This window comes from Podarcis filfolensis (genome assembly GCF_964270895.1).
Source record: "Podarcis filfolensis genome assembly, chromosome: 16".
NCBI lineage: Eukaryota > Metazoa > Chordata > Lepidosauria > Squamata > Lacertidae > Podarcis > Podarcis filfolensis.
In genome coordinates, this window is record NC_139620.1 from 1448257 (window position 1) to 1461348 (window position 13092).

A 13092-nucleotide genomic window follows, 5' to 3' on the forward strand; every position below is an offset into this window, starting at 1 on the left:
TCCTTAAAATTCAAAAGTGCTCTATGAGGGCTGATCATTGAAAGCTAATTTCATGACCTAAAAAATGTAATGATGTTTGCAAGAAGTCACTGGGATGATCCAGAGAAACTTTGTACTTGGAACATCTCATATTAAGCTTCAGACAAAATCTTTCTTAATCCTAAAACTGAGGTTGCTTTCTCTCTTTGCACAGCACAACCTTGAAGATAGTACCACCTCAGCTTTTATTGGAACATAGTGTAATATGTTTTGCCTTTTCTCAGATGAGATGCTACACACAATCAGTCATCATATCGTTCTTGGCGATATTATGGATACAAACCATATATTTATTTTTTAGAGGTTTTTGTACATGATATTTCTTACCTGTCTTATTTGAGATCTTCCCTTCTGGACAAGGCAAACAGTCATAGCAACAAAATGGTCTCCCTTCCTTCTTAGCCCTCCTATAACCCAGATGACAGTTGTCATTACACAATGAACGGGGCGGTGTCTGTGCACGATTGAAAGACATAATGCATTTTAACACTCAGAAAGTACAATTTTGGAGTTTGGATATCATAGGTCATTATACATTAAGAAATTTCTTGATTCTGGAAAGACAGGAACCGTTTGGGGACATTCTACTCATGTGTAAAACCAACGGAATACTGCACTAAACTTCCTCTGCCCCGGCTTCAGCTTTTATTCCTGTTGCTCTTCAAGAGTTCTACCAGCATTCAAAATCACTCGGGGAGCCTCCATTAATATGGAGCTGAAAGGGATTTGAAACAGGTGTAAGCCTCTCATTGCCCCATCCCACTTTTGTCATACACCTTCCATGCTACAGGAATTCCACCTTGGGGGGGGGGCGCTTACACCAGCTTATGTTGCACTGATCTAAACCTCATTGTCTGAGATGTTATACCTTTGGTTCAGCTAGGGTGAGGTATTTACACCAGTGTAGCTTCCACTGAGCCTTTGCTCAGCTAGGAAAGCCTAAGATCTGCTGAATCCAAACTCTCTCATCCTGATGAATCTTGGATTTAGATTTAACTATGAAGTCTGTTTTTCCGAACAAACACAGACCTCCTATCAATCATGGGGCCTGATAAATCAGGATTAACGGCTGACAACAGACAGTATATTAATAGTGTTTCACTTTTTTAGCATTGCTGAAATGAGTTGAATCTGTCCCCAGTTCCAGACACCACACAGAGGCAGCTTAAGGTCCAAAACAGTTTACTGCTGGAGAAGATAAGGCTTCAGTAATACAGTTCCAGCCACACACAGACATGTTGTAGGCTTTGCAGATACAGATACAGATATAATAGTTCAAAGCAAATTTCAGTTGTTCAACTAATTCAAGATGTAACACAGACTCTGACTCACTTTTCAAGACTAACCCTAACACACAGCACCCACCCTAACATTAATGAGCTGACATGCCTTAATAACTTATATAGTCAGCACTGGTTGACTTATCTCGTACAAAGGGTGATTTGTGCTCATGAAGGAAATAAACCCCTTTGTCCATGTCCAGTTCATCCAACGGCTGATATATCTGGAAATGAACACAGACCCTACCTGGTTGAATTTGCTGGGCCATATAATGTCATCTGCAGAAATGGTGAGCACTTTGCCAGTATGAGCTTGTGGGTCTATTTTTCCAACTCTCACTCTAAGAAAAGATTGGTTTGGGAATGTGATCCAATTTATAATATCAAATCCAGCAACTAATGACCCATTCTCATCAAAGGATACCTTTTCCCCAGAACTGTTGTTGAACGAAACATATCTCAGGTAGTGGTGGAGCTAAAGTAGGATAGAAAAGACACAGAGAACAAAGCATTGCAGAGGATATTAAAATGTAAGATTCCATGGTGGTGGCAATATTCCGCAGCTGAGTACTGTGATTAATGTGTGTTTTAGAAGCTTTGTGCAGACTGACCATATTGAAAAGTCTAACTATTAAAGGACGTATGTTGTTTTAACAACAACAAATTCAATCCATGAACATGATATTTGAGAGTGCCTTTAAAAATACCAAACCAGAACTAGGGATAAACTAAACAATAACAGCAAAAACGCTTTCCTCCAAACTGTTGTTTTATTGCAGGAGTATTCTGCAACATGTTCTTGACTGAATAAGAGTGCATTCGTGGTGAATTTATTTGGGGTTAGTTTGTTCTGTGATGCTTCCCCAATACTGATGTCTGGGGGGGGCTAACAGCACAACAAAAGCGGGGCAAAAAAAGAACCAGAACGTTTGTGGTGTACAAAGTTACAGGATTTCAGCAGGAAGTTACAGGATAAGTGTGGAAATGAAGCAACATGATTGTCCCGAAACTTTTGCAGCCATAGACAGTACTGAAAGGGGGATTGCATGTGAATGCCTTGAGAGAAACACGAGAGGTGTGCTCGCTTCGGCAGCACATATACTAGAGGCCTTTCTCCTGGGCATGGTCGGCCAATTGGTGTCAAAGAAGGACAGAACATTTTTTATGTATGCTACAACAGCAGCAAGAATACTTATTGCAAAGTATTGGAAGACAGAAGATCTACCCACCGTGGAAGAATGGCAGATGAAGGTTATAGATTATATGGGACTGGCAGAAATGACCGGCAGAATCTGAGAACAGGGAATAGAGACGGCGGAAGAAGATTGGAAGAAATTTAAGGACTATCTCAGGAAACATTGTAAAATTATTGAAGGTTAGAACGATGTTGATTCAGAAATTAAGCGGTTATAAGCTGTAATGATTATGTGATCAAGAAAAGAAAGGTTAAAAATTATATAGAAATTAGGGGAAGGATTTGCTGAATTGAATTAAATTAGAGATTGGAATACAGAAAGGGGAGGTATGAGGAGGTTGGGAAAGTAAGTTTTATGAATATAAGGGATTGAAATTATACTTGTTCTTGTATGTGTTCTGTATGTATTTTTACTGTTTCTGTTTTTTGTTTTTTCTATTTTATATAAACTTTTAAAACTTTTTTTTTTAAAAAAATGAAAGAATCACGAGAGGAAATCATCTTGTATGTGCAATAGAAAAACATGATCTGGAGGTGCCAAAACAGCACCCTGTAAAGGAAGGTAAGGAGGGGGCAGAGATGTCAATGTGCTTCTTTACACATTGCAACCATTATGAATGTTGAATGCCTTTATATGCAGAAGTAAGACCCATTAAGTCATGTGGGGCTAAATTATTGGTAACTGGATATAAGGCATTCTGAGAGTAGGAGTGGGGCGAAACCAATAATGGATCCAAAATTTGGTGGACTTCCTGGTGAAGGTTCCAATATGGGTCTCTCTTTTGCAGAGCTGGAACTGGCACAGCAAAAATAGTGAAGACGACCACCCCACTTTCTGCCCTGGAGGACACAGGCAGCAGGACTACACATACAAAGGTTCTCTTTCATTTTGCCCCACTGCTTGCTAACCAGGAATGTATATATTCCCACCTTGATGCAGAAAAACAATGCTGCGTGACTAGTAGGAGTGACTGGCGCATTTCCTGTGAAATAGAAGCTATAGGAGACCTTCCTAAAATTCAGTTTCCTACACATTCTGATTAGTTTTGCACCTACAGATGTGGATAATAATGCATTAATCTGCTGAGGATGTTACCTGCCATGGTTGTGTCCATCCCCCTCTATTTGCCTTTGCTCTCTGCTTGGATTTGTGTAATTCAGTGTTGTGCAGAACATGCGCCACAGCATAGACAGCATTGTATATGCTATAGCTGTGGCCAGTCATGCTCATTTCAAAAACTGTTGCAGGTAGAGTTTCCAGCTTCTCCTCTCCAGTGCAGATTTTGCTGTCCACATTGTCTACTACAGATTTTAAGAATGAACATTGAAATGCATGTTCCCAAAAGTCTCTGATAAAGTCATCTCCTTTTGTCGAGGTAGGATTTCTTACTTGAAGGAGTTTCTGGAATCCTAGCAACTCACTTGAATGTATTGCAAAGGATATGGCTCCATGGATTAACTCTATGCCACAACTTATTGGAAAGGAAGGTGATGTGAAATCCATCTGGGCTGTCATAATCCAGACCTTTGTTTTCACTGGTATATCAAAAAACGCTGAGGAGCAGACTGTTGTTCTCACATAAGCCATGGTCTGAATTTCACCATGTACAACCAAAGCACTGGCAGTGCTACCCATGATAGCCTTTACAATTTGAATCCCATAGTCCACCATTACATCGGCATTGCTGGCAAATGTTGGTTCTGGGATTTTGTCTATGAAATCAAAGCAGATGCCACTCTGAGAGAACTTGGGAAGTACATTCTGTACAAATCTCTTACCATTGTTGTCATCCAAATAAAGAATGCCAATCCAGGTCCACCTGAAATGAAGCAGTAACTGGAGCATGCCCTTATACTGATGGTCCACATTTGGGAACATCTGGTGGAAGAAAACTCCTTGCATTTTGTTATCCGTTATTAGGGCAGAGCCATATGAGAGCTAAACAACGAGAAGATGGAAAAGTTATTTCTAAGACAATGTTTTCCAAAGTAAAACAAATTTTGAGTTGGGGTATGTGATACAAAATGCTTATGCATCTCCCCAAATATCTACCGAGATCCCGTCCAGATTTCATCTTGTTACTTAAGTGAATATCTATGAACCATTATGATTCAAAATCTTCTCAGTTCCTACAGGTGTGATAGACTGAAGAAGGCATAGACATTCGGTTTGATCCAGTGCTTATGGTCCATCAGCTGTATTGGAAATGAGATCGTTTTTGGTGATCTCTTTCCCCATTGCAGTATTCCATACAAACCAAGCAATGCTAATGAGAACCTCCCCTCCCATTTGTAGAAGTGGGCATGGGGAACTCCAGGGTGGAAGAGGGATAGTAAAAAATGGCCCTTGCTCCCAGTTGCACTGATAGATTCTGCTCTATCTGCAAATAATCACTATATGATACTATTGTTATTTAATGCATCCACACAGAAGATTTGTTACCAAGCTGTGGTAGATACTCCACAAGGGTTGCAGACAGGAGCACTGAGGTGTAAATAGGGCAAGAGCTGGGAGGCCAGTGGACCAGGTCAGCGCAGCAAACTGTGCTTGCACCCTATTTATCTTCCCAACATACTGGAGATGAAAAGCACATCAAGAGATGAAGAGCTAAAGATGTTTGTATTCTGTGATGCTTTGAACCTGGATCATGGCACACTGGTTCGGAACACTGGTCAGTAGATTTAGTTTAGGAACATTGCATTCCCCATAACTTTGTTTGTATCCCTTCTTGGGTTTCTTTGTTTTAGAATTTACTGTGACATGGAGTTGGCAGCCAAAATATTTCCTGAAATTCCATTATTAGAGCTACCTCTTGCTTACCTACAACAGAATCGTGCCTGATTCCAAACAACTATTTTAAATGATCCCAAGCACAAAGTGGTGCAGTTCAAGGCTAAATATTATGGAACACACAATATGCTGGAATTTTTCATTTCTTTTAATATTAACTAATATGTTGCATAAAAACATTGTAGTTTAAAATTTAAGTTATTGTATTAATGTTTAATTGTTGTTGTTGTTTTTGTATGTTTTTAGCCATTTGTGTTTTTTATCTGTAAGCCACACTGAGTCCCTGTCTGGGAATGGATGGATGAATGGTGGATAAATAAATAAATGAACATTTTATTATATATTTTTTAAAAATGTCCCTCTCTCCATCCCTCAGGTGCTCATATCCAACAAATATATTGCTCCACAAATTGTTTCTGAAAGTCCCCTCAGATCTAAAAACTGAAAGAAAACAAAAAATAATATTTGGCCTATCAGAAGCTAGTTGCCCTTTGGATCCTAGCCAATATTTGCAGTAACAAAACCTTCAAGAATGTAGAAAATTTCTTTATATCCCTGTAAGTGGTTATGCACATGAATACCAGAATAGCCAACTCTGAATCAACTGTAACTACTCTTTTTCTTGGACAGAATGTTATGCCTAAACTGAGTAAAAGGTGTTCCGATTTATCTCAAACCCTCTTTATAATCTCCACAAGAAAAACTTCACTTTGAAGAAAGCAGGGTAGACAATAGCTCTCTAAATTCCTGTACTTTATGTGAACAACTTACCTGTGGGATCTTGTAGTTATACAGCATATCTGCCATGTTGAGATCAACATCAGAATTGGGTCCCCCAATGACTGCTACCAGATTTTCCCGGGTATCACACTTGTAGTTAGGAAAAAACTTGCCCTTTGTGGAGAGAAGTTCCATGGAGGCAAGATATATGGATCGTGCACTGAATTCACTGTTACAGACATGGGCACCCAGGCTGATGTTGGCTAAGATCTGGGGATTTTCATTTATTTCTTTTAAAGCAAAAACCAAGGCCAGGATGTGCTGGTAGTGCTGCGTCAGAACTCTAAAATGAAAGAAATTGCCACCTTAAAATGAGTGTGCGAGAGATTTCAAGTCAATACTCAATTACTAAACATTCTTGCACTATATGGCCAAGGTTGAAGAACACATGAATTGAATTTTTACATTCACACCTCAACTTTTGACTTGCATGCATTTTATTCAAACAATAGCCCTCTTTTGGTAGCTTTTAAATAGCACATGCAATATATTTAAATCCAGGTTATCTACTATGTTACTGATACTGGCTATCATTATTTTTTTTTCTTTAAGGAAGCTATAAGTGCCCCCCGCCATCTCTTTAGACCAATGTGGGTAAAATTCCCAGGCATTGCAACATCTATAGATTGAATACAACCGACCATATGACAGGCAAATAGGCCCATAGATTTTGAAGACTATAATAGAATCAGACCAGCAACAAATATTATCAGGATAGATATGGTACATTTAAGAAAACCCAACTCCTTACATGAGATCACCAAAAAGTTCAGGAGAGGGACGGTTTTGGAAGCAAATCGTATCTAAAAAACGGAAGATATGAGAAATAATGCCACCGATTATGAGGTCTCCTGACTGATGATACTTGTGATGAATAGGAAGAGGGTGACTAACTTTGCATCTAGAAATAGGAACCTTGCACACTGCTTGAGGAAGCAGTACTAATACCAACACCACAAATATCACCATACTGCATGAAAACCTCCTTTCTAGAAACCAAATAACCTGTTCCTACATCGGCAAGTCTCTGGCTTGAATGTACACTCACTCAGAAGACTGAAGCCAGGGTGATACGATACAAAGTTTTAGCAATCAGACTGATGCAGCCCTCTGCACCTCAAGCCCCAGCTCTGAATGGTGCAGGTGATATTAAAAGCAACCCTCTGTCTTGCTTTGATGTTTTGCTACTGGACACTGGAACTCTCTGAAGAACTGGAGAAGTAATCATAGTTATTGTCATAATAGCAAGAGAGATAATAACCTGCACAGCATTGCAGCCTCTGAGACAAGGTGGGGGGGGGGTGTTTATCACACTCCAGCAACAGTTCCTATTTTATCCTCCTTAATGGGTCATCAAAAGACTAGCAGTAAAAAATAAAATAAAGACCACAAGGTCTTTGTCGTCTTCAAAAAGAAAAGAAAGAGGCTCTTAAACAATAGCCAGTTTGCAAGATTGTGTGTGCATTCCAAATTGGGCTAGGATTTCATAATGCAAATGGAAATATCCATTGTTATGTTGTGAATTAAGGTTTCATAATTCCAGTAGAGTTTTGTTTAATTCCAGTAAAGGAAAACAAAGTAGGTGACACCCTTGATGGCAGCACTGGGGGGGGGGGGGGATGGATGGGAAATTTCCATCAGAATTGGGAGATGGAAGGTTCAAGAGCTCCTCTTCCAGCAATGCCCCTTGTGCTGCTCAGCTGACTGGAAAACAGCTGATTGTCATGAAAAGTGGTCTGCAGAAAAAAATGTGAAAATTATCTGGAGCCCAACCTTCTTCATGCTGTTTGACCCGTCACAGGTTATGTTGTGGGCCACGTAAGATTAGGCAGTGGGCAAGAAGCAGCCTGGTGAACACAGATTGCACACTTCTGAACAAGAAATAGAGTGGGGAACCAGGTTTATTCCAGACTACACCTACTGACTGGACAGGACAGGTTTTCTCAAAGGCCTGTTGGGGGCTATGTATATTGACTGGAAAATGTAGAAATTCCCTCTTCATGGAAGAATTATATGCATATGGGAGCTGAAAAACACACACAGTGACTAGTTGATGTGCCCAGTAACCACTCAACTTACATCAGCATTGTTATAAGAATCCTAAGGCGTCATAAATAAAATGAACGTTCATAAGTGCACAAGGTTAAACACACATACATCAGGTGGTTCGAGACTCTTTCAGGTGGTTCGCAATTTTGCCGAACCACCTGCTCCATCGGGGCCCAGTACGGGCCACATGATCTCCTGCAATGATCTTGCAAAGTTTTTTGCAGATAAAGTCGCTCAGATTTGGGAAGAGGTAGATTCCACCGTGGGAGCAGGGCCGGGGCGGGAAGAGTGCTAGAGTCCTGTCTAGTCAAGTTGTGTGGGATCAATTCCAATCTGTTACCTCCAAGGATGTGGACAGGCTGCTTGGACAAGTGAAACCGACCACCTGTCTCCTTGATCCTTGCCCATCCTGGCTGATAAAAGCGAGCCGGGAAGGGCTGGGCGATAGGCTCTGTGGGGTGTGTGTGAATGTTTCCCTCTGTGAGGGAGCCTTCCCAGAACTGCTGAAAGAGGCAGTTATTAAACCGCTTCTTAAAAAACCATCTTTAGATGCGGCCACGATGGCCAACTATCGCCCAGTCTCAAATCTTCCATTCTTGGGCAAGGTGATTGAGTGAGTGGTTGCTGAACAACTCCAGGCATGCCTTGAAGAAGCGGACCATTTGGATCCCTTCCAATCGGGATTCATCATGGGACTGAAACTGCCTTGGTCGTGCTGGTCGATGATCTCCGGCGGGCTAGGGACAAAGGTGAGAGCTGTTTCCTAGTTCTGCTGGATCTCTCAGCGGCTTTTGATACCATCAACCATAAGATTCTTCTGGACTGTCTAGAGGGACTGGGAGCTGGGGGCACTGTTATACGGTGGTTCTGCTCCTTTCTCCTGGGCCGTGTCCAGAAGGTGGTGTGTGTGGGGGATAAGTGTTCAGACCCCTGGGCTCTCACTTGTGGGGGTGCCTCAGGGTTCTGTCCTCTCCCCCATGCTTTTCAACATCTACATGCAGCTGCTGGGAGTGATCATCAGGGGGTTTGGGCTGGGTGTTCATCAGTATGCGGATGATACCCAGCTCTACCTCTCTTTCAAATCAGAACCAGTGAAGGCAGTGAAGGTCCTGTGTGAGTGTCTGGAGGCGATTGGAGGATGGATGGCGGCTAACATTGAGGTTGAATCCTGACAAGACAGAAGGACTGTTTTGGGGGGACAAGAGGCGTGCAGGTGTGGAGGATTCCCTGGTCCTGAATGGGGTAACTGTGCCCCTGAAGGACCAGGTGCACAGCCTGGGAGTCATTTTGGACTCACAGCTGTCCATGGAGGCACAGCTCAATTCTGTGTCCAGGGCAGCTGTTTACCAGCTCCATCTGGTACACATGCTGAGACCCTCCCTGCCTGCGGACTGTCTTGCCAGAGTGATGCATGCTCTGGTTATCTTCCGCTTGGATTACTGCAATATGTTCTATGTGGGGCTACCTTTGAAGGTGACCCGGAAACTGCAACTAATCCACAATGCGGCAGCCAGACTGGTGACTGGGAGCGGCCGCCGGGACCACATAACACCGGTTTCGGAAGACCTACATTGGCTCCCAGTACGTTTCCGAGCACAATTCAAAGTGTTGGTGCTGACCTTGAAAGCCCTAAACGGCCTCGGTCCAGTATATCTGAAGGAGCGTCCTCACCCCCATCCTTCTACCCAGACACTGAGGTCCAGCACCGAGGGCCTTCTGGCGGTTCCCTCCCTGCGAGAAGCCAAGTTACAGGGAAACCAGGCAGAGGGCCTTCTCGGTAGTGGCACCCACCAGATGTCAAAGAGAAGAACAACTACCAGATTTTTAGAAGACATCGGAAGGCAGCCCTGTTTAGGGAAGCTTTTAATGTTTAATATGCTACTGTATTTTAATATTTTGATGGAAGCTGCCCTGAGTGGCTGGTGAAACCCAGCCAGATGAGTGGGGTATAAATAATAAATTCTATTCTATTCTATTCTATTCTATTCTATTCTATTCTATTCTATTCTATTCTATTCTATTCTATTCTATTCTACATAAACCACATGCCTTAAATAGTACAGGAGAGAAATCCTGAAGCCATCTTGACTCTTAATGGCCCCAAATATTTCCTCTGCAGAAGGAAATGTCTTGGAAATACCTCTCCCAATAGTTCTTTTCACTTACAGATCCTTCAAATCCTGTCCAAAGGGCATATTTTGTGTATGAATAGGATAAGTCTGTGAACTGGATTCAAGAACTAAGGTATTTACTATTTAAACAGCATTGCCCAGACTGGCCAAGGTGAGGGCAACCAGCAAACCTTATCAGATTATCTTGACAAATGAGAGACAAGCTGCACTCTTGAATTTCTGTTGTAGACCACCTCTTTCTGTGATGCTTTTGGGTGGTCTTTGGCTAAGGGACTGCAAAATTTCTAATGTATTTAAAAGCTGCTACACACCTTTGTTCTGAGTCCTCACCTCCTTGTGGGGGGTGGGGGGGACTATGTTTCAACAGACAAATAAAGGTCTTCCTTGCTTTTCTTCTCCTGGTTCTTGCCTCCACTCATGTTTCTTTGACAGATAACCCCAATTTTTTCTACAACAGTATATAAGTGCTCAACTTACATTGGTATTGTGGGTGCCGCATAAAGAACTGGTTTATGTAGGAACAGGAGGCTAGACTAGATGGACTCCCGGTCTGATCCAGCAAGGCTTGTTGGGTAATATAACTGGGTAACCGGTATTTTATCATCCAGCTGGATAGTTCAGTTGGCTAGAGTGTGGTGCTGATAAAGTATGGGTCACAGGTTTGATCCCTGCATGGGACTGTTGTATCTTCCTGCATATTCCCTCCCAACCCTACAATTATCTGATTCTAAGGAAACTACAATACTACCAATACATTTCTGCTCTGAAAAAACCACACAGAATATAGGCAAGAGCAACATTTCTGTACTTAAATGTCCATCTCAGAAAACAATGTGACTATCTAGCCTTTGTAAAATAATTCACCCGGATAAGGAGCTTGGCCCGTAAATCACAAAACTATACCTGCAAGTTTCGCTCGCCTTTGGTGTTTCCAAAATATGGGAAACTTGGTAAAAATGTTTCATTTGGCAGACATAGTGATGCCAAATATGAAATAACATGAGTTTGGGGAGGTGCATGCCCCCTTTTAGATGAAAACAGAAGGGAGACTACTTTATGTTGGACAACTGTTGTTTTTTTTTAAAAAAAGGTTTTCACACAGTTCTACATATAAATATATTGTACAATGATTTTTATTTGAAAATCTCATTTTTTCTTACAGACAAGAAAATAATGTTGAGTTAAACATGTTTTCTTTCTCATGTCTCAGAGAACCTAGAAGTCTGAGCAGTGATTATTTCCCCTCTAATTACCAGGTTAACTGTGATTACATTTTCTCCAATTCCCTGTTGACCTCTAGTGGGCACTAGCAAAATTACAAACCAACAGTGAAATATAGGTTTGTATTATTTCCTGTGCCACTTAGAACTAAGGCTAGAAACAGACACAACCTGATCAATCTGTTTGCTGCAACTGCACACTGCATAATATTTGATTGAATCAATTCCATACCAAGGGAGTTGAAATCAAGGTGACAAACTAGTAATAATTTAAGTCTCTTTCAATATAGTAGGCACTGTATTCAATTATTCAAGATCAACTGAACATTTTCATGTAGAAGCTGCAATTCTGAATAAGTTTATTATCTCCTCTGTAATTATCAAATTAACTATGATTATTTCCCCTTGTTTTCAAAGTTCCTGGGGAGTGCCCATGGCCACGAGCAAAACAATCGGTTGGCACTGAATAAACCATCCATATCCCTTTGCACCATTCGGAAAAGAGAAAGAGACAGGCAGAAATCCGTCATTCTGAAATGCAGATCATCACATCTGCTGAATAAACAGCCATTTGAATCTAATTCCAGGATTCACAGCTCCTTGAACAGCAATGCTGGAATAGGTGAAATTCTTTCTAGAAATCAGATTTTAAGAGAAAATGATGGTGTTAGTTGTGTTAGTATTTGTGCTATTGCCTCAAGCAGTGTGCAAGCTTCCAAATGCTAAATGTAGTATCAGGGACCCTCTTCCTATTCTCCACAAGTATTATCAGCCTGGAGATCTCAATATCGCTGGCATTTCTTCGCAAAACTTTGTGTTTTCCAGTCCAATGACATTTCAAAAACCTCCCTCTACTGAGCTCTTGGGTGATATCATGTAAGGAGTTTATAAAATGTACCTGTTCTGATAAAATTATTGCAAGCATGGCTTTGTGGATAAGCATTTACATTCACCATAATCTTCTTTCGAATTGTCTGCTGTGGGGTAATCTATTTCCTTATCTGCCGTAACAGTTCTATATCATACAAGGTGCAATAACTGTCCTACTCAAGAATTGGGTCAGTCCTATATTTGCACTCTGAACTAACTGCCTGGAACGGCCTATTAAATTTTAGGGGAATGATATTTTGAACTGCATTCTCTATTAGATATTCTGGATTGGATAACAATTTACAGGCAATTATTACCATCCTGGATTATCATCCTGGTACTTTCAGTATATCTTCTTTTGTTAAATATATGGTGTCTGATGATTTCAAAAATTGGAATAGACCTGATTTAAGCAATACAAAGCCTCCCAAATTTCTATTCTACCTTGGCCTCTACTATGTGTCATTATTAGATGCATATTGAGAAGAGTAAAGGGGATAAAATGCCAGTGGATGCATGACCACAGTCAACTGACTCTTTCCTGTATATGAGCTGTAATACATAGCTTGATGAAATGCCACATTGTATTGAAATGTGGCCCATATAATCTGCAGCAGATGCACCATTTTGTGGCATTTAACTCTCCTTACAGGGTACTGACCCAGCTCTACCAGCACATTGTGGCCTTGGCATTTGCTGTAAGGGAAATCAATTTAAACCCTCAACTCTTACCCAA

General features: G+C 41.2%; 1 protein-coding gene across 1 annotated transcript in view; it reads right to left on the minus strand.

The window, feature by feature from the left end:
* The window catches only part of METTL25B (methyltransferase like 25B), a 464705-nt gene extending 454646 nt beyond the window's left edge, over window positions 1-10059 (minus strand). The window contains exon 1 of the mRNA XM_083591213.1: window positions 9952-10059. Within this exon, the coding sequence (XP_083447339.1) occupies window positions 9952-9969 (18 nt within the window). The 5' untranslated portion in view covers window positions 9970-10059. The remainder of the gene's footprint in view (window positions 1-9951) is intronic.
* Window positions 10060-13092: the final 3033 nt, after the last annotated feature.